Genomic DNA, 20,506 nt, shown 5'->3' with positions numbered 1-20,506 from the left:
ATCGCAGAATCATCAAGCATCATTCACACCAGTAGTTGCAGGGCTGGATTGGTAATGTGGCATACAGGGCATTTTCCCGGTGGGCCGTCAATCCCCAGGGTCCAACACTGTTTTTTGTTTCTTTGTTTCTTTGTTTTTTCCCTAGGAGACTGACCCACAGTTTAGAGGGTTCGGCCCAGTGGCCCATCTTAGCCAGTGGGCTGAGTCAAGCAGGACATAGGCTAGTACAAAATCAGCTTGTATGTGTGTGAGGTACCAGTTTAAGACAAAAATGCCCGGTTGATTTTCTCGTCCCAGGCCAGCCCTGCCAGTAGATGTCTGTTACTGATAGTGTTCTCTGTGACAACTTTTTTTACACAAGTCTTACCACACATCATGTCGTGAGAAGCGTATGATGGGAGAGGAAGTGAGAGCTGACTCATGTGTGCGGGGTCTCTGAAGGCGCTGCTGAGAGGAAGAGCACTGCATTAATTAGTCAGACAGAGGCCATAGACATTTACAGTCTCGCCTGCTCCATCAAAATGGAACTTGGCTGCTTCTTCGAAATGAGATGCCAGTGACGTGGCTTAGTTGGCTGTGCACTGGACTGCTACGCTGGCGACCCGGGTAAGGGTTCGATTCCCAACCTGGGAACCAGTACCACGCACTGATGAAGGCCTGATAGCCGAAATGCGCTTGCTTTTTGGACATGGTGGTAATATAAATAAATAATGAGACGCAGTTTTGTGAGTGCGGATTTTTCTTCCTTAAGTTGATACTTTTTATCTCGCACCCAAAGACTTTCGTTTTTCCAAGAAGTTGAGCGCGTCCTTTGCCAAAACTTGATTCCCAACCTGGGCCATTTCCCAATCTTCCCCCATCCCTCTCTCCCACTCATTTCCCATTTCCTGTGTCACTTCATTGTCCTGTCTAACTAAAGTTGCCCCCCCCCCATATATATATTTATTTATTTATTTATCTTTAAAAAAACATAGGCCTAACCCATAACCCAGTAATGTTTTGTAGTTTGACAGGTTGGCCACGACAGGACATGCCTCTAATGTTAACGTAAAACATTGTAAAAATTACACTGTGATTGCTTTAAACATGTGCTTTATATTAGGGACTCCGTTTCTGTGTTTTGTGAACGCTGTGGATAATAACAGAATAAGTCTCTGCTGGTGAGACAGAGTACCTTTTCTCCTAGTTGGTGGTGAGGCCTTGCCTGGCTCTTACTCGACCTGTGTAGTTCCCCGCAGCTTCATGAGCTCCACTAGTAGGTCTGGGAGAGCATGCATTGGCTTCGCCTTCAGAAAGCATGGCTTTATAAATCATTTTGCTCGTCCTCGCCAACAATTAATTCCTTCAAAATCATTTTCTGTTAATCTCTAAATAGGCAATATAGTCTATAATCTGTCCTGTGAGTTCTAAATGCAAGCTGCCATTGATATTGAATAAATAAATGCTCCGTCAATTTTCTGTCTGGAGACATGGAATCCTGCTGCAGTGTCCCAGACCTCTGTATGTGAAGAGTTCAGATATAAAACCCCCTAAGTGCCCTTTTAATAATCTTAATTCATTTTTATTTAATACAAAGCTATCAAAATTGCATTAAAAAATGTATGTAATATAACTATTGATATGTATTATCAAGTACATGAATGTAAACCAAACCAACAACAGGGATCTCTAAAAATATAGCAGTGCAGGTCTTCATGGAGTTAGGGGGAAATGGAGTTAGGGTTTTTTGCATCTGAACTCTTCATGTGTTGTAGCTCCACCAGGGGGCTCTAGAGTCACACACACACACACACACACACACACACACACATACACACACACACACACACACACACACACACACACACACACACACACACACACACACACACACACACACACACACGCACACACACACACACACACACACACACACACACACACACACACAGAGGTCTGATGATAACCAGGCTAGGTGAGGCCAATGTTGTCAGACATGGCTCTGACAGGGTTCACCCCTCCCTCCTCTCTCCACTAATCGTTTCTCAATTTGTCTGCTCCAAATGAAATTAGTTAAAGGGTATGGCAAGACCAGGCTACGTACATGCAAAGTGTTTTACACAGGTTGCTTTAGATCCACATACATGAAGGTAAATTATTGGGCGCGGTGGCTTGATGAGCTAAGTTAGCCTAGTAAACCAGCGCCACCCGCTGGACACCAAATTTTGTTGGCTGTGAGTGGTCTAGCCTCGCATCGTTTGAGTGGTCTGCCAAGCTTGCCAAGAATCTAGCAAACCAATCACAACGCAGAGATTTGTTTTGAATCAAAGCGGGTGCGGTTTTGAGGGAGTGACGACAAAGCTTGCAACGTTGGGAAAGCACATCAACAAGAAAGATAGCGCTGATTGGTCAGAGCGCAGGCACGGTTTGAAAGACAATGGGTTGTTCTCATCAACAATCTTCGGATGTACTATTCATCTGGGCCAACTAAATTACACATCCAATCTCACATTTAGGCTGGTTTATCAGGAGAGCTAAGTCACTGTACCACTGTACCACTGTAGGCCTACCGGCGACCCGGGTTCGATTCCGGCCCAAGATCCTTTCCAATTCTTCTCCTCTCTCTCTTGCCCAAGACTGCAATCAGTCTGTTGTAACCAACACCTTTGCATGAATAGTAACAGTACACAATCCATGTCAAAACCTGGCGATTTCCTACACAGATAAAAGTGGGCACTGCATCAAGATATCAATGTGACGCTAAAGCGTTCCTGTGATTTTATTACACCTTTCATATAGTGCCCATTTTTACCTCCGTAGAAAATTGCCATGTTTCATTTTGTGTACACAAAAACACACGTTACACAACTGCATTTGAATAGGTAAAATGTGGAAGAGCTTGGTCAATCCTATCTTAGGCCATATTTGATAGTCAATGTTATGCTAACACTAATAAAAGTATCACAGCCGCACTCTGGGCTGATTCGACTATGTACAAAGACCAGATAAGTCTGCGTGAACTTCTCTCAGATCAGAGAAGAACATAGTTCAGGATGGAAACATGGTGGTCTGTTCTTTAAAAAAAAAGTCCCTGCTGTAGTTTGTTTTGTTATTGTGTTGTTTAGGTGACGGTTGCTACTGAAAACGATACTGTAGTTGTGGTCAGCCATAACTGTGGTCTATGAATTTCATGAAAATAGGTCACTTTACAACAGAAACAGTAGCCTACTAAGTATCTTAACTCAGTAACCCAGAAATTGGTCCCCAGTACATTATATATGTTAGGTGGAGGGCCCTTTCAGAAGACTCCGGAAAATCTGTCAGCGGCCCTGCTTGTGTGTACATACTGTGGGTAGAATCTTGGGTCAGGGGGCGGGGGCTTTAAGGGAAAAAAGTGACCTGATAAAAGTCAACTGACTAATTTCAAGATAATGCATTAAAACATTGGAATAATGAACTCTGGATCAGCATGGTGTATTGTGACACATGTTCTTGGGTTTGGGTAGTTCTCTCAAGTCTTTTTTACAAGTAATTTATGGCATTCAAAGATGACTACATATTTTCAAGCAATACACTCTTTGTTACATAGGAAAAATAGATAAGATTTGAATAATATTAGGCCTATTTCTCATTATGCAAACAAACCCTAATACACACACACACACACACACACACACACACACACACACACACACACACACACACACACACACACACACACACACACATACACACACACTCACACACACGCACACACGCACACACACACACACACACACACACACACACACACACAAAAACACAAACACAAACACACACGTGCGTGCACGATACACATATACACACCTTGGCTTTACAGTAAGTGTGTGTGTGTGTATTTGTGTTATATTTGAGTCTATGCTTACTTGTGTGAAAACTTGTGTTGAACTGCTGTTTTTGAACACGGGGCCTGAAGAGTAGCAATGCATCTATGCAGGTCAGGTTTCATGTACCAAGTTGGAAACAGGAAGTGAACGCGGTTGAGAGTCTTCTTAGACACTAGTCTAACCTTCCTGTACATGGCTCTCAGAGTTATTGCTACAGCATGTGTATTTTATTTTAAGTATGCCACAAGGCAAAAAAAAATTCCACTTCACAGATTCCATTATGCCAGGTGCCAATGATCATTTCCATTAAAGGTTGCACTGCAGGATCTTTGCACTGGGTTTCTTATCCAACAGTTATGTGTATATAAAATAAACAAAGACATCCTTTGTGATAGTGGGGTGGGAATAAAAAAAAATGCATACTCAGGAAATGACCTAGCTTTGTTCACACAACTAGCGAGTTGCTTGTCCACCTGGCATCGATCAGCTTTCATGCTTTGTCTGTAAGACATGAGTCTCAAATGTGGTGCAACGTGTGTACGATGGGTGGTATTCTTTGGACTTTTCATACCAACATTTGGTAAGTCTGATTGAAATCCACATCCATTAGCATATGACAACACTACTGTGATAAACATAGTAAAATTTTGAATGACATGGACAATACTAGCATTCTGTACTGAGGTGGTATTTATCCCTATAAACTATGCTGAAGAGCTGAAGAATGCTGACGTGTGAATTTATAATAACATCACAACTTAGCTATGTTATTTGTAAGCTGCCTATTACATTCTTATAAAATAAATTACAAATGGGCCTACAATGTTAGACTTGTAACATATGTTCAGATTATCGTTTAGTATACAACGAATTCAGTAAAAGTCCAGGGTAAAGACCATAGGCCTTATAGGCTTACAGTCGTTATCTTGTTGCTTGCACTCAGTCTGTGTCCCACACAAGATACGTATCTGGAGATAAGTGATAAGAAGATGAGAATAAATAATGTAAGCTTCATTTCAAAATGATAAAGTTGGTGATCATGTCAGTATCTATTATGTGTTGGATAAAGACATACAGTCATAAGAGACAACGCCCATGGTAAGATAGGAAGGGCAATTTGCGTTATGGTACACACTAGTGCCGTGTTCATTTGCAGGATTTCCATCATCTCATGCATGGGTAAAGTAGGTCACCACCTCTATGACCATGGCCACTTTCTTCATGTGTAATGATGTAATGTTGATATCAGTTCTGTGAATTGTTAATGAGATGTAAAACTGGTGTTGCTTAGAGAGCATCCCACATTCTGTAATAATGCAATAGGAAGAAGTTCACGATGGGGTCATGTCTTCTCTCAGATATTGACCTCCGCTACAAATTAAACACCCTGGCTAATGGTACAGTAGAAGGATTGAAACCATATTCATAATCTGGCAGATACTGTATGAACTAAAACTGTAAGTTAAGGGGAGCGCTGTGGCACAGCGTGCTAAGCCCCCCACATTTGGGCTTGCATGCCCACCCTCGGGGACACCAGTTCGAGTCCGGCCGGGGTCATTTCCCGATCCTCCCCTGTCTCTCTGCCCTATTCGCCTCCTGTCACCATCTTCAACTGTCCTGTCAAATAAAGGCATAAAAGCCCATAAAAATATATTTATAAAAAAAAAAGAAAAAACTGTAAGTTAAGTCAACAGTTAGAACTACGTGGGCAGCACAATGGCAAGGTTTTCACTTCCCAAATTGGGCATTTACTCAGTATAGACACAGGGGTAGTTCTATTTTGTTGTGTGCCATTCTGACCTGCAGGTCTCTCACACAAACCTACACCAGGCAGAGGTTGCTCATTTCGGCACTGGAAATCCAACTGGTGCAAAAAGGGTCCGGGGAATATTTTGCCGTAAGTGCTTGTTGTGGCACATGGTGCCATCCTGGGCTGCTACCCATTTTAGCTATCTGAAACCAGGGCCGCTGCTAAGCTGCTGCTATACGCAAAGTAAGCAGAGCGCTTAGGGCCTCAACCACAAATTGGGCCCTTCTAAACTGAGATTGACTAAAACAAGTATTTAATATTATTATTACTGAATTATGAGGGGGGCTGTTGACCAGTTATGCTTAGGGCCTCCAAAACATTATCAGCAACACTGTCTGAAACCTCTAGCAAACCATGACAAGGATGATTTATAAAAAAAATAGATATAGTCCATTATCTGATTGTCGCTGTGCACCCTCAGGACAGAGGCGCTGCACCAAGGGCTGCAGTGATGTGATGGTCGCTGCATCTCTGGGGTCCACCGCAACGCTCCCCTGTAGCTTCGACGAGAACTCCACTGGCCCCGTACTCTGGAGCAAAGGAGAGGACCTCGTCCGCATCACCGACCCCCAGCGGGTGGTGTTCCTCAGCCACAAGATGGGCAGAGTGGTGGTCTTCCCCAACTTGTCCCTGAGGGGAAACTTCTCCATCATCCTAAACCGCCTCCAGAGTCCGGATATGGGACAGTACTGCTGCGAGCGTGGACGGCTGTGCAGAACAGTTCACATTAAGGAGGCACCGGAGCCTACTGAAAAGACCCATCAGGACGGTAAAAGTATTCCCCAGTTGATCAGTGTAAGATGGTGTGTATGCAATGCTTAGAGACTAAACACTCTGCCACCCACATGTCTGATTATTGGCTATCCCACATATAGGTCAGGTATTTTTTTTCAATGATGACTGCCTTGGCTATTATCATAGTTAATGTTCAGTGTGCTTTTTAGTCATGGACACATGTTTGTCTTGACTGTGTTAATTACTGTATCGATTTTGCAAAATTGCTCTTATTTTCAATTGCCTACTTAACTGTTTTCATTTTCCAACAGGAACCAGAGATACAACAGAAGTGAATGGCGTGAAGTACAATATTCCGACAGGGATCTATATCATTATTGCAGCAACTGTGATCTTGATTGCATTTATCGTTGCCTGCTTCTGCATGCTCAAAAAGAAATGTGAGTTAGGCCTACCTTCTTAATTCTGACTGCTCATCATTGCATGTCCAATTCTAACATAGAGTTTGCCGAATGTCACTTTCTATGAAATGGCATAACCATAAATAAGCATTCTGCTCTCATTAAAAAGCCCTAAAGCTGATATACTGCTCACAATAGCACCAGGATAGCGTCTAAATCGGCTTGAACCAGTTTGTTCCTGTCTATGCTGGTCTATTACTGGTTTAATCAGGTTTGAATCAGAACTGGATAAATCCAGCCTAAACCTGTTCGAACCGGTTGTATCCAGTTTGAACCGATCTAAAGTGGTTTGAACCAGCTAAGCTCCATCCGGTTTGGACCAGTCGTATCCACTTTGATCTTGTTAGATCCAGTTTGAACTGGTAAAGTCTTAACCGGATTTATGTGTTTGAACTAGAACCGGTTTGATCTGGTCTAAACCTCTTTGACCTTGTTAGATGCAGTTTGACACGGTTTGAAGCAGTTTGATCTGGGTTGAACTAGAACCAGTTTAATCTGGTCTAAACCGGTTTGAAGTGGTTGGCTCCAGTTTGAACCAGTCTAAACTGGTGGGTATCCATTTCAATCTGGTTTGAAGCAGAGAACTGGTTTGATCCGGTTTGAACTATTTTGAACCAGTTTTCATCATAACTGAACATGGATCTGGTTTGAACCGGTCTAAACCAGTCTGGACCAGTTTGATCTGGTTTGAGCCAGAACTGTTTTGATCTGTTTTAAGCTGGTTTGAAGTGGTTGGATCCAGGATTAACCAGGTCTAAACTGTTTCGAACCGTTTTGATACGGTCCACTGGTTTGATACAATCCAAATCGGTTTGACCTGGTTAGGTGTGGCTTGATCTGGTTTCAACCAGAACCTGATTGATCAGGTCTAAACCAGTTTGAACTGGTTGTATCCAGTTTGAACCAGTCTAAACTGGTTTGAACAAGTGGAACTGGTATGATTTGGTTTGAATCAGAACCAGCTTCATCTGGTCTAATCCGGTTTGAACCAGTTTGATCTAGTTTGACTTTGAACCATACCTGTCAACCATCCCTAATTTCCCGGGAAACTCCCTAATTTTGACTCATTTCCCGATTTCTTCCCTATTTGACATTTTTCCCGGAAATATCCCGGATTTTTCACATTCAAAAAACACAGTCGGTCCAGTAATTATACCCACGGCCCTGTCCGACGAGCCACACCCCCTCTTGAAGAGAGAGACAGAGGGTCTTGCTTATCAAGCTACCTGCCAGAAGATTGTATGCCAGATGCCATCAAGACTTGAAGTTCCTTGAAAATACCTGCAGTCACCCTCGAGCTCCACGTAGCGTAGCACTTGTGCGCCAACTCTTTTCCTCAGAAACCGTCAGTTCATGCAACGTATAAAACAGCCTCGGAACAGCGAATCATGCGATTAACCTAGTCACCTGTACGAAGTTTTGCACAGACAACTTGTGCGACAAAACAACGAGAACAAACTCATTGCGCTCATTTCATTGTTTTGTTTTCATTGCATTGTTTCTCCACGCTGTAAAACGCGTGCTGAGGGATTTTAGACAGGACTGTCTTTTCACGCGCTGTTGTGAAAAGCCGAGTAAAACGCACCGTCCGATCCGTCTCTGTCATTCGGTTGACTGTCAGAATTTGGACTTTAGAAAATTTCCCAGATTTTGTCTTAAAGTATGGGAATTTTCCCGGATTTTGGGAGCTCAAAGTTGACAGGTATGCTTTGAACCATAACTGAAAATTGCTTGAATTGGTTGGATCTGGTTTGAAACAGCCTAAACCGGTTTGGACCAATTTGATCCTGTCTAAACTGGCATGAAGTAGTTGGATCTAGTTTGAACTGGTTTGAACTAGACTAGAACTGCTTTTATCTAGTTTAAACCGGTGTGAACTTGTTTCAACAAGGTTTGATCAGGTTTGAACCAGAACCGGATTGATCCGGCCTAAACCAGTTAAACTGGTTGGATGTAAAGTGGTTTGAACTAGTATGTATTTTTTTCCGGGACACCCTATACATGTACATTTAATGTTGCAAATTCAATGTTTCATAGGGATTTGTGTACAGAAGACTGAATACATCATTGATGATAAAGGTATTTATTTTCATTGTGCTATGATTTTTGAAATGAGACTTGTGGAAATGTTGAAAAATAGTCATTTTATTTTTTTTAAAAAGGTACAGGCAGCGACATTCATTCATTTATATATGTGACACACTGTGTTTGTAGCCAACACGAGTACCACTATCGCGACTGTCCATAGCACTGTGGCCAGTGCTCCACCCCATCCTCATGGTCCACAACTCACCCAACACAACAACCTACAGGCAAGAGGTGGGGAAGGCTGTATGCTTATGTAACGTCAACCTCCAAAAATGTGTGAAATAACAGGCCTGCTTATACTTTTCATAACTCTATGATTGATTTTATTACCTCCGCCAAGGAGGTAATGTTTTCGGTCGTGTTGGTTTGTCTGTCCGCCTGTCTGTCTGTCTGTCTGTTTGTTTGTTTGTTTGTCAGCAGCATAACTCAAAAACTAATCACAGGATATGGACGAAACTGTGTTTGTTGATAAAGACTTTTCAAAAGATTATTCACCATCTAGACGCCCCCTAGTGATCAGAAATTGAGTTGCGGGGACTCCACAAAAACAAGGCAGAAAGACTTAGGGTGTAACATAGGATGCGTTCGAAACAGGGAAGGCAGCTGTCCTTCCAGTGAGCTAACTTGGCATCGAGTCATGAAGTGTGGATCAAAACGAAAAATTGCTTTATGAACGTAACTCCCACCATGGAATCGCCGTAAGATCAAATACGCAGGGTAGCGCACTGGTTAGTGCCGTTCGAAACGACCGCCTCATCAGCTAACTTCACCTGTCTGATCATAGACCTGTTCATGTAGGAGGGGAGTCATCGAGTCACTGCCTTCCGCAACCATAGTCAAATGTATCAAGTAGCTTCCTTGGCAGAGGTCTGCGCTCTCTGAGTGCTTCTAGTTTTCTAATAGTTTGGAATTTAATAGAATGGTTTGTGAACAATCGGGTGTACAGAGCATTTTGGGAATGTTACCATGGAACATTGTGTTGTGTTGAGAGCTGTCCCTTTCAGAGCAGTTTTGTTGTAAATTGAAGGTCATGTCAAGAACGATTCTGAGCTAACCCATTAGTGTCGACCCTTTTAATCACTTTGAAACACTGGAATTGCGAGAAGTAGGCCAAGGGTGGTACCTGATCATGTCTTTTTTACACCTGCTGATCAAATCTTTTTGAAATGGTCAACATTTCATTTAACTGGATTACACCACACTCATGATTAAAAGGTGCCAAACATAAGCAAAAACTATGATGAATGAATCAATCGTCATTAGGCTATATCACCTCGTGGGCTACATTAATGTTACACTGACATTTCCAATTTAGGACATTGATACTTTCATTGTAAATTGGCAATCAGTTCTATCAACAGTGGCAAACATTTCAAAGTAGGGCTCCTGAACTAATGGTTTACCATTTGTCCAGGAGACTCCTCAGCGAACAACCTCCAAGGGCGGCACAAGGTCAAGCGGAACAACCCTCAGCAGCAGGGAGGAAATGCCCCGGGCCCGACTCCTCATGCATTAACACACTTCCATAAAAATAATGATGTACAAAGAGGAGCAGTAACAGGTGACAGCAGGAATACTGTATTTAAGATGAGAAATTAATGACCATTCACTTTTCAAATAGTAGCAAAGAGTGCCCAAAGTGTTAACAAATGTAGGCCTATCAATATTTATTATTTATTTATATAATTATTTATTTATACACCATATACAAATATTAACCTGTATTTCATTGCGTTCTTGCAGTTCACAGAGTGGAGTCTGTTGTTTATGGTAGGATATGCCTCTTTTCAATTCATTACTAATATTATCAGCATATTTTTGTGGAGGTAAACGGTTCTTCTGAGTCAGGGGTGTCAAACTCAAATTGACAGAGGGCCGAATTCAAAATCTGGAACCAAGTCGCGGGCCGAACTCAGCATTTATTTTTAAAAATGGACTAAAATTGTGCATGTATGCACTTCATACTCATTATTACATTTCACATACACTCTTTCCCATCGTATTTGTCAATTCAAATGTGTCTGCACATCTTGTGATACAGCAAATTTCATGTTCAAGTTGGGTTACACTATACATTAATGGTGTATGTGGGCCAACTGTAATACACATTTGAAATTATCTCGCGGGCCGAATAAAATGGCTCCGCGGGCCGAATTTGGCCCCCGGGCCTGAGCTTGACATCCCTGTTCTGAGTGGACATTTAATGAGCAAGTTTATAGCCTTATGAGTCAATCGCCATCTCATGGACAGCAATGTGACGGCGTATGTAGTCATAAAACTACAGGCCTGTGATTTAAAAAAAAGAATTCATAATTGAACACTTTTTGTCTACTCAGAAAATGATAATCATGATCCTGGGCGTCAGCAATCAGGGGCATCACATTCTCATTCCCAAACAGGTAATCTCAATGTCTTGATTTACACACAGATAGATTTTAAGAAAAGCGGTTCTAAAATTTGTTAATTTCATCCACAGACAATAGGTTTCCCCAGAGCCGGACTTCACATGTATCCCAACCAAACTACGGTAAATTCATACTAATGTTTGGTATTGTTTTACAATGATAATATGTATATGGTGCCATTATGCCATTGATCATTTTTTTCTGAAGTTTCACTTAAACATTAGGTAGACATTAAAAGTAGCTACATGTTTCTATCCCTCCCAGCAAACCAATCTGAAATCAATAAATCACAACAACCTGACAAGGCGGCGCAGAAAAGAGGCGTATGTAAGTATATGTCAAACCTTGAAATATGTAGAGGTACTCCTTTTAGGTGTTTGGTTTGTGAGGGGCCGGTGAACTACACTGTTTAATGTAAAGGTTCCACAAAGAACCCCTCAAGTTTCTTTGATGACCCTGGCTGGGATTTGACCCAGGACAGACTTGAACCTGGGTCCCCATGTCCTCGTGTCCCCATTTCATATTTATTTGGTGGTGGGGTGGTGCAGCTGTAGCCTGGGCGAATAGCCGACTGTTGACTCCGTCAATCAGCCAAAATCTTTGGGTGGAGTACATGGATGGCGTCGCCAGGCTAGTGCAGCTGTAGGTTTATTGCTAAACCATGAATGACTTGTGCATAATTACACAGATGATGATGATGCAACTGACTTCCACGATGTGTAGATGTTGTATTCACTCATTTTCTTTTTAACAGCTTTTCAACTGCAAAATCCCATCTATGGCAACAGCACGGAGTTTCTGAATGACATAAACTGAGAGAGACATAAGACATTTGTTTCCCATTCATGAAGATGTCAATCAGTATTCTACGATTAAATGACCTAAATGTTTACATAGTGTATATATTTAAGTTTCCAAACAAACAAATTGCCAAGCTTAATCTTAAATCATTTGATAAATACTCTAATGAAAGCGAACATTTGCTTAATTATTTTGTCAACAGTGTTATGGACAAATACTATGTCATTTCAAACATATATAAAAATACTACAGAGTTGAAACAATACTGTATATGTTTGAAAGTGCTTATGTCCCTTAGCAGTAATGTTGTCATTAATCTGTGCAACTGATATAGAAAATGTGATTGTTGAGCTTCATAAGTAGGATTTTATGAGTCACTGTGATACAGACTGACACATTTTTCATCATAAATCCCTGTAACGTCTGATTTGAATATAGTCACCCTCCTTACACAAGACTTCCTTCTCCAAAGATAATCCCTAGTGTACTGTATGTTCATAGGATTTTTCCAACACATAAGGGATCAATAGCGCAAAAACACTTTCAAAACAGTCAACCGTGTTACTCAACTGTGTTACGGTCAACAGTGCAGGGAACAAGTCGGCACTTTTTTAGGAGAAAAAAACAGAGCAGACAAACCCATCTCCCTAGAACACAAATTATTTTGTTTGTTTGTCTGTCAATATGGATATAAATTGGCAAAAACATACTCCTCCTCAACTGTCATCAGTGTTGCCAGATTGGGCTGGTTCCCGCCCAATTGGGCTGCTTAGGATGGCCGTGTACGGGTAAAAATGGCATCTATCAGAAAAACCTTCCCACTGCCATATAAATCAATAGAATTGGGCGGGTTTTTAGGGCGGATTTTGATCATTTTTTGGGCTGGAAATCATCAGCCTCATCTGGCAACCCTGACTGTCATACTTAATTGTAACACCATTGACGGTGACACCGTTGACATTTCAGCCATTTTTATGGTGTTGTGCTAACTGAGGACCTCAGAAGTTCCACCACAACACCTTAATCAATTCATGTATCTGTATGCTTTATCTGTGTTTTTCTACATGTGATTTCTAATTCAGATTCTTATGAATATGTTGATAACACAGTTGACAGGCAATTTTCCCGCTATGAGAACATGAAAAAGAATGGATTAAATTATGGAAGGATGGAGCTCAAAATTTACCAAAAAGTCTTCCCGTATCCTGCCAAAGAGGTTATGACATCACGTATTGTATGGCCTAAGACCAAACCATTACTGATTTATGGAGGAGGTTTCAGACCGTGACACGGTTAACACAGTTTTCGTGGACACACACAAAATGGCAAATTTCATGTATAATGGAAAGGACAGTGGTCTTTCTGACAGTTTTGTCATATTATGATGATTACTGTGAATCAACATTTGCAATCGTCTTGGGCAAAACAAGTTTCTTTACATGCTAATATGAAGACTGAATCTGACATTTGGAAAACAGGACGGCATGAAAACGCCCACAACCAGTATCAAATATTCGTTCTTGCTGAGGGAAATAATGCTATGTCTACACTTTCTGTATTATATGAAAGATAAATGTGTGCTAATGTCCAAAACATCATAGAGCTCTTCAGCGTTGACGTCAACTTGTATGCGGCGTTTGGACTACCGGTTCCATGGCGATTTTTTACATTGCAAAACGCCATAGAGATTCAGGTTTGGCAAAAATATAAGTTGCACGGCAACAACGAACATTAGCGTGTCCCCGCATCCCTTTCTCATAAGTGGAACGGATCGTATCATCATGTTGGTGTATTCACATGTTAAATCATGACGATTATAATTCAATATTGCTAACCCCTTTCTGATCATTAAAACTTCCGAACTACATACTTTCCTTTGGTTGCCATGGGTACAACCTGTAGTCGCCAAAAGCTTCCGGGTTTAGCATATGGACGCAACATCGTATTTATGTCGAAGTTTGACACAAAATGATCAACCATGTCATACCTACAGCCTATTTTTAACACCCTCGACAGTTTGCGGGGGTTCGCTAAGCGCGTGCTTCCACTCGGAGCTTATTTGAAATTTACCCCTATTCATTCCCAATGGAGGCCGGAAGCCGATAGGAACGATGGCTGAATTCGAAATGGGAGGCAGTGACTCGATGACTCTCCTCCTACATAAACAGCTGTTAGCTGATGAGGCAGCCGTTACAAACGGCACTAACGAGTGCGCCGCCTTGCGCATTTGATGTTACGGCGATTCTTGCTATTCTATGGCGGGAGTTACGTTCATCACGTTAGCGTTTAGCTTACGCATGCTATTTGAACGGTGAATGATCGTCAGACGGCGGAATCGTAAAATAGGCTATAAATAGATCTAGCGACAGCATATTTAGATACTACAATGTTGATTTATGCATTCGATTTTCAATATCTACATACATAAGTGTCAGAATAAAGAGTATGATAAGGTAGTAGCTTGGGTAGTAGCCATGTTTGTTTTTCAGGTTTCCGGTTGAGAGGGAGGTGGCGCACAGCATGTTGGGTACCAAGGCAGCGAAGTCAGCATCTGATGTATCCTCGAAATATCCTCGTTACGCCCACAAATGCAGTCAACTGCCGAGAGAGGAAATAAAGCAATTTTTCGTTTCGATCCACACTTCATGACTCGATGTCCAGTTAGCTCACTGGAAGGACAGCCTTCCCTGTTTCGAATCGGGCCGATGACGTCCTTAAATGCTAACATGAAAGACTACAATCTACTACATGCTTCCGCGTTACTGAAGAACTCTATTGGATGCAGTTAATAGTTAGTGGAATTGGCAAATAAAATCCACGGACTTAAAAGTGTAGGCGAATTAGAGAATCACTCCAATCAGTATTGTCTGTTGTAAAAGAAAATGTACTTTGGTCTGTATTTATCAATAAACTCAAGCATGTACATATTGAAGTAAACAGTATCAACTGTTTGTAATGTGTGTAATGTGAAGAATTATCAAGTGAATAGAATGTATTTCTATTGTCACTGTACAGAACACATTTAGGCTACACCAAACATCTTCTAGTAGATGTTTGTTTACACAATGGGGTACCTATCTACACGCAGCGGGCCTGGGAAGACAAAAGGTTTGATTGGGCTCTAATGGACTGATCAAACCTTTCTGACTCACCTCGCCCTTCCTCTCAGATCAGACATATGCTGTACCAGAGTTAATGATAACCAATGGTGTGGTTGTCAGCTTCACTTGGCAAGTGATTTGTGAGTTGTGCGCGTGCAAAAATATGTAATTATTTGGACTGCATAAGAGAAGTTGCATGTCTGACGTTCAGCCACTTTGGCGGTGGTGCAGTGGTAGAACTAGGGCTGGTTGTGCACCTTCAGCCTTGGTTCATGTCAAATATGAGGCGCACGTTGCGTTGGTGCATTCCGGGAACTTTCAAAAAAGGGTTCCAAGCTGCTTCCTAGTCTTCTGCTGCATGGCAAAGCGCAGGTTGTTGTTGCACCTGTGACAGGTTAGGTTTAGGGATAGTTTTGGTCAGGGCACAAATTTACAACTCAGAAACATTGCATTACTGACAGGTTAGGTTAGGTTTAGGGATGGTTTTGGGAAGGGCACAATTTGAAAACTCGGAAACATTGCATTACTGACATGTTAATTTTAGGGATGGTTTTGGGAAGGGTTAGATGCGGGGAACAGAACCCTTTTTAGAAAAAGGGCCCTAAGTTCCCCGTTTCCATACAAAGACCGGGGAACATAAGACCCGGGGTGGGGAATATGGACCCGGGAAACATAGGTGCTCCCGGCCCAATGGTCCGAAAGTAGAAGGGCGCAAGGTGCTGTTTCCACGTAGCCTGATTTTTGAAAATGTGGATATTTTTTTCTCCTGTTTAGTTGGAAACGTAACATGGCGATACAAATCAAAACTATATTGTAATAGGCACATTTTAGCCCCCTAAATGGGATATTTTTAAAGCTGGATTCTTGATATGTGGATTTTAAAACTCTGTTTTATGTGGAAATGCAAGGCCAAAACCAATGGTTTTTCAAAAAATATCCTGCTACGTAGAAACAGATAGATTGCCCTACATGCAAAGTGAGATTAAAATGATTTTCAAAAAATATCTCCCACCATATGGTTGTTGAATCACTGATCTGAACCTAATGACCTAACCTAATTAATTCGTACTGAAATCACTTGATGAAGGAACAGGCAAAAGCCATAGCCTACATCGTGGCCAATTACTTCTGGTCAAAGAGTTTGAGTAATACCATATTCTCTACCCCACTCTTTTCCCAACTCTGGTTGATTGTCATAATCATGTGAGCATCAAGCTCTTCAATGGCAAATACTCCAACAATGTTTGGAACCACCTGATCTTAATGAGCACACAGATCATGCTAATTAGTTAATTGGTGAAATCACCTGCGACCATTGATTTCATGGTCCACAGCACAGACAAAACATGGCTTTTTGATCTTCACCCATAGAGTGGACTTCTTTGTATTTCCAAATATGATGATGATGATGATATATGTTTCATTCTGCTTGAATTAGTGGCAAAAGTTTAGTGTATTTTTCTGCTTTCGTGGAGCACCTTGTTTAAGTAAGAACATCGGCCTACTTGGAATGATCTCCAGCATGAGAGAGAAATAATGGGCTTTCCAACAACATGGTTAAGTGATGGCTGAGTTAACCTGCATGAAGCGGTAAATCTGCTAATAGGTACCCCATTTAGTTAAAGGGACACTGTGTGAGATTTTTAGTTGTTTATTTCCAGAATTCATGCTGCCCATTCACTAATGTTACCTTTTTCATGAATACTCACCAACACCAAGTATTCATTATGACTGGAAAAATTGCACCTTTCATACATGAAAAGGGGGGTCTTATCCATGGTCCGCCATTTTGAATTTCCAAAAATAGCGATTTTTAGCTGCAAAAATGACTGTACTTGGACCATACTAGAAAATATTTGTTTATTACTCAGTAGCCTAAGCTTTCATGTTAAAGATGAAATTTGGCAATAGGCAGCCCAGTTTCAATGAGCAGCATAGTTGCAGTACCTTTTTGACCATTTCCTGCACAGTGTCCCTTTAAGAAAAAATGACTCCAGACTCTTGTATTACATGATTTACCACTACCTAAAGGTTATTTAGCCATCTTACCATCTTACTAACTTGGTCTCACCTGGGTTGTTTATGACTTTGTTGAAGTGGCATCTCATCATCTCACGGGCCAGTCATGAGCAAACCACTTCGATTTGAACTTTTCATTCTCATTTTTGTTGCTCTACATGACAAAGACCAATTTTCAGAGGTAAGCCAACTCTTTGGGGCATTAATACAAACATCACCAGCACCAACATAGCTAGTCTGAAAAATACCATTTTTACATTATTAGGGGTTAGGTACAAAGGACCTTAATCAAAATGGAGAAATTGCTGAAGTCAACTTGGGCCTACCGGCGGGCCTCCTAAGTAGCATTCAACCGATGTTGCTAAGTGGTGAGCAGCATTGACTTTAGATGTCTAAGATCTCTACTAGAAGTCCACTTGAATGTCTCAAATATCACTTGGATATGTACTGGTTTGATCTTGCAGAGCAACAGAGTGTAGGTTACTGTGACAAAGAGGGCTTTCACATCGTCATCCAAAGAAACGCCACAGTTCCTTTACTGGAATTGGATAAAGTTCATGTGGCCTACAACAGAAGTGCTGCTTGCAAGCCCACGTTCAGAAGCAAGCAGTCAGTGGTCTTTCAATTCCCAATCACAGGCTGCGGTGCAAAGTTCAAGGTTTGATAGCGTAGCTCTCAGCACTCTCCATTCAAATATTGCTTTATCATTTGTATCATGTTCATACTTTTTGTTCTGAAATGTCTCAAATTATTTTTTTTGTGTAAGTTTTTTGGTGGATACATTTCCTACTGGGTAAACATAGTTGGAGGAATTCAAGTCTATCATCTGGAACATGGGTCGATATTTCGGGATCCCCCGTTCATGTAAGGATTCACCATTGACAAAAACCATCAACCATTTTTTTAATGAGTCCAAGGATGCATTCCAATATGCAACCTTGCGTCCTCCACTTGTGCTTGTGGCCTTGCCCCACCTCCCAGCCCCTCCTCCGTGGAGAAAACAAATAAGTTTTCCCGCTGTCAGCCTAGCCAAAATTTTTTTGGGGGGACTGTTCTTCATTGACCATCCAGTTTGCAAATGAGAAAATGACTTTACAATTGAGCTTTTGCGAGATATTGAAATATAATGCTGTTGTCAGTGATGTCATCATGACATATTACTTCCTGGTACAAGGCCACAAGCACTAGTAGAGGACGCAAGGTCGCATATTGGAACGCAGCCCAAGATTCATACTCATGACAAGTAAAGTGTCTGTGCAGATTCACTCTACAGTGCACCTACATCCTCCATGGTACAACCACATTAAAGACAGCAGTCCAGAAACCCATTGTTCAGCCCCCAACTATGAGAAATGAGGGGCTGCTTCGCGTAGGAATGAGATTTGCCAAAGGTATAGATTTAAGTGGAATATTAGAACATTTCCTCTCACTATGAGGAAGTCATTGTTATTCAACATCCCATATTTTCTTTTCAGATGCGTCATACAACTTATTTCACAAGAAAAGCGATTCGACAAAGTACATGCTGGGAGATCCTGTTTTTGTAGACGTGTTTCTCCTCAAGCTGGATGATGAGGCCCTCGTGCTCTGCTTGAGGGACTGTTGGGCAACCCCGACTAGTGACTCCCAACACCACAGTCGATGGAATCTACTCAGTGATGGGTACTGCTGCTATCATTTCACACAGTCATGATGAGCAATCTGACTTAAGAAGTGAAGTCTAGACCTGGGATGTCAAACTCAAATTCACAGGGGGCCAAAATCAAAGTCACAGGCCGAACTCAACATGTATTTTTCAAGTAGGCTAAAATTGTGCATTCATGCACTTTATGCTCAAAGGCGAGAACGAGATGGAGAATTAAGGCTGCATGCGGTGGTTGATTCTTCCACTCTCCCTCGAATCCTTTGACAGGGTTGAGGGTAGAGGCCAGAACTCATACAGGAAGTAGGACGCTACACTATAGGACGTAGATTGAGGGCTGCTGACAGCTTTGTCCGAGACCAGGACAGTCATCTGAAAGGGCCCCCCCACCAAATGCAGATAATGTGATTTAAGACTCAATTCTGGGGCCCCTCTGTCTTTGACGACTGACCCGTGTGCCCCCACTGTCTGCTTCCCTGAAGATTGGTCACATTCTATGTATTCAGCACAGGTGATTTCAATAGTTAATCCCTTTGCCTGATGAACATTTATGCTGATTAGAACAGCTGATTTTGTGAATGGCTGGACCAAAGACATGACATTGGACTGTGTCTATGCCTTTCCAAGTTACGGGCCCTGGTTTGAGCATCTGCTACATTACAGTATTAAAAATTCAACAGCAGATGGCGCTATTTTGTTCTTAGGTCCAATTCTGCAGTTTTGTTCTCCACATGGCAGGTGTCCCTCTGATGAGGACAGCTACAACACTGAGGTCCTGCAAGTGACACGTGGGGAGGCAGTGAAGTATCCACAGCATCACAAGTGGTTCATGTTCAGAATGTTCTCTTTCGGAAAATCCAATGAGTTTCAAAGCAAAGTATGTCACCCAGCTCATTACATTTTTCAACAAAAAAACATTCCCAAATTCATATTTATTCTCAATCAGTTGATGGCATATGTCTTTCATTAATTAACCCAGATAGGTGGCATAGACAGTATAAGAAAAAAATACCTTTTTCAAGAGCTGAGAAAACCGTTTTCCTTGCAGGTGTTCATACACTGTAATGCTGAGGTCTGCAAAGGAACTAAATGCTGTGTACCCAACTGCAGCCTGGGTGAGTCAGTGCATGTGAGGGCAGACAAATTGTGTGCTGCGTTTTTCACTGATGAATAACACATTAATTTTTTTTTATTATTTTCATTCAAATTAGTTTCACTGCCAGCCAGATTATCATTACACTGGTAGTAAATGTTATGTGTGTGTGTGTGTGTGTGTGTGTGTGTGTGTGTGTGTGTGTGTGTGTGTGTGTGTGTGTGTGTGTGTGTGTGTGTGTGTGTGTGTGTGTGTGTGTGTGTGTGTGTGTGTGTGTGTGTGTGTGTGTGTGTGTGTGTTTGTTTTAATTCAGCACCAGCACACCAAAAGACCAAGGGAGAAGAATATGGACTGAATATGGACTTTCACGATAGGCCCACTACTATTTCTGAAGGCCCCCTTCTATTGGGATAGCCTGAAGTGCTGCAATAATAAAATTATGAAATATTTATTTGGTAACAGTGAATTCTTTTTTCTCTCTAACCTATGAATACATTATCCATGAA

The 20,506-nt window shown here is 41.6% G+C and overlaps 2 protein-coding genes across 3 annotated transcripts; both read left to right on the top strand.

The window, feature by feature from the left end:
• Window positions 1-4,329: 4,329 nt before the first annotated feature.
• On the top strand, window positions 4,330-15,083 carry LOC134453625 (uncharacterized). The gene is made up of 12 exons (XM_063204410.1): window positions 4,330-4,425; window positions 6,077-6,424; window positions 6,702-6,830; window positions 8,889-8,930; window positions 9,066-9,170; window positions 10,354-10,500; window positions 10,683-10,709; window positions 11,276-11,338; window positions 11,416-11,466; window positions 11,609-11,671; window positions 12,099-12,210; window positions 15,011-15,083. Exons 1-11 carry the CDS (start codon window positions 4,356-4,358, stop codon window positions 12,158-12,160), a joined length of 1,107 nt encoding a protein of 368 aa, XP_063060480.1. The 5' UTR covers window positions 4,330-4,355; the 3' UTR covers window positions 12,161-12,210; window positions 15,011-15,083.
• A 1,565-nt stretch (window positions 15,084-16,648) lies between these two features.
• Window positions 16,649-20,451, top strand: LOC134453624 (zona pellucida sperm-binding protein 4-like). Of its 2 annotated transcripts, none has more exons than XM_063204409.1 (10): window positions 16,649-16,818; window positions 17,344-17,446; window positions 17,531-17,633; window positions 17,730-17,923; window positions 18,032-18,129; window positions 18,526-18,656; window positions 18,741-18,927; window positions 19,646-19,784; window positions 19,956-20,022; window positions 20,314-20,451. In XM_063204409.1, exons 1-10 carry the CDS (start codon window positions 16,811-16,813, stop codon window positions 20,412-20,414), a joined length of 1,131 nt encoding a protein of 376 aa, XP_063060479.1. In that variant the 5' UTR covers window positions 16,649-16,810; the 3' UTR covers window positions 20,415-20,451. The 2 variants fall into 2 exon arrangements, with proteins under 2 accessions (XP_063060479.1, XP_063060478.1); XM_063204408.1 differs by having other exon boundaries at window positions 16,649-16,836.
• The last annotated feature ends 55 nt before the right edge of the window (window positions 20,452-20,506 follow it).

Source organism: Engraulis encrasicolus, chromosome 8 (assembly GCF_034702125.1).
Source record: "Engraulis encrasicolus isolate BLACKSEA-1 chromosome 8, IST_EnEncr_1.0, whole genome shotgun sequence".
NCBI classification, from domain to species: Eukaryota; Metazoa; Chordata; class Actinopteri; order Clupeiformes; family Engraulidae; genus Engraulis; species Engraulis encrasicolus.
Note: the sequence above shows the minus strand (reverse complement) of the source record. Positions and strands in the feature narration are given on the sequence as shown.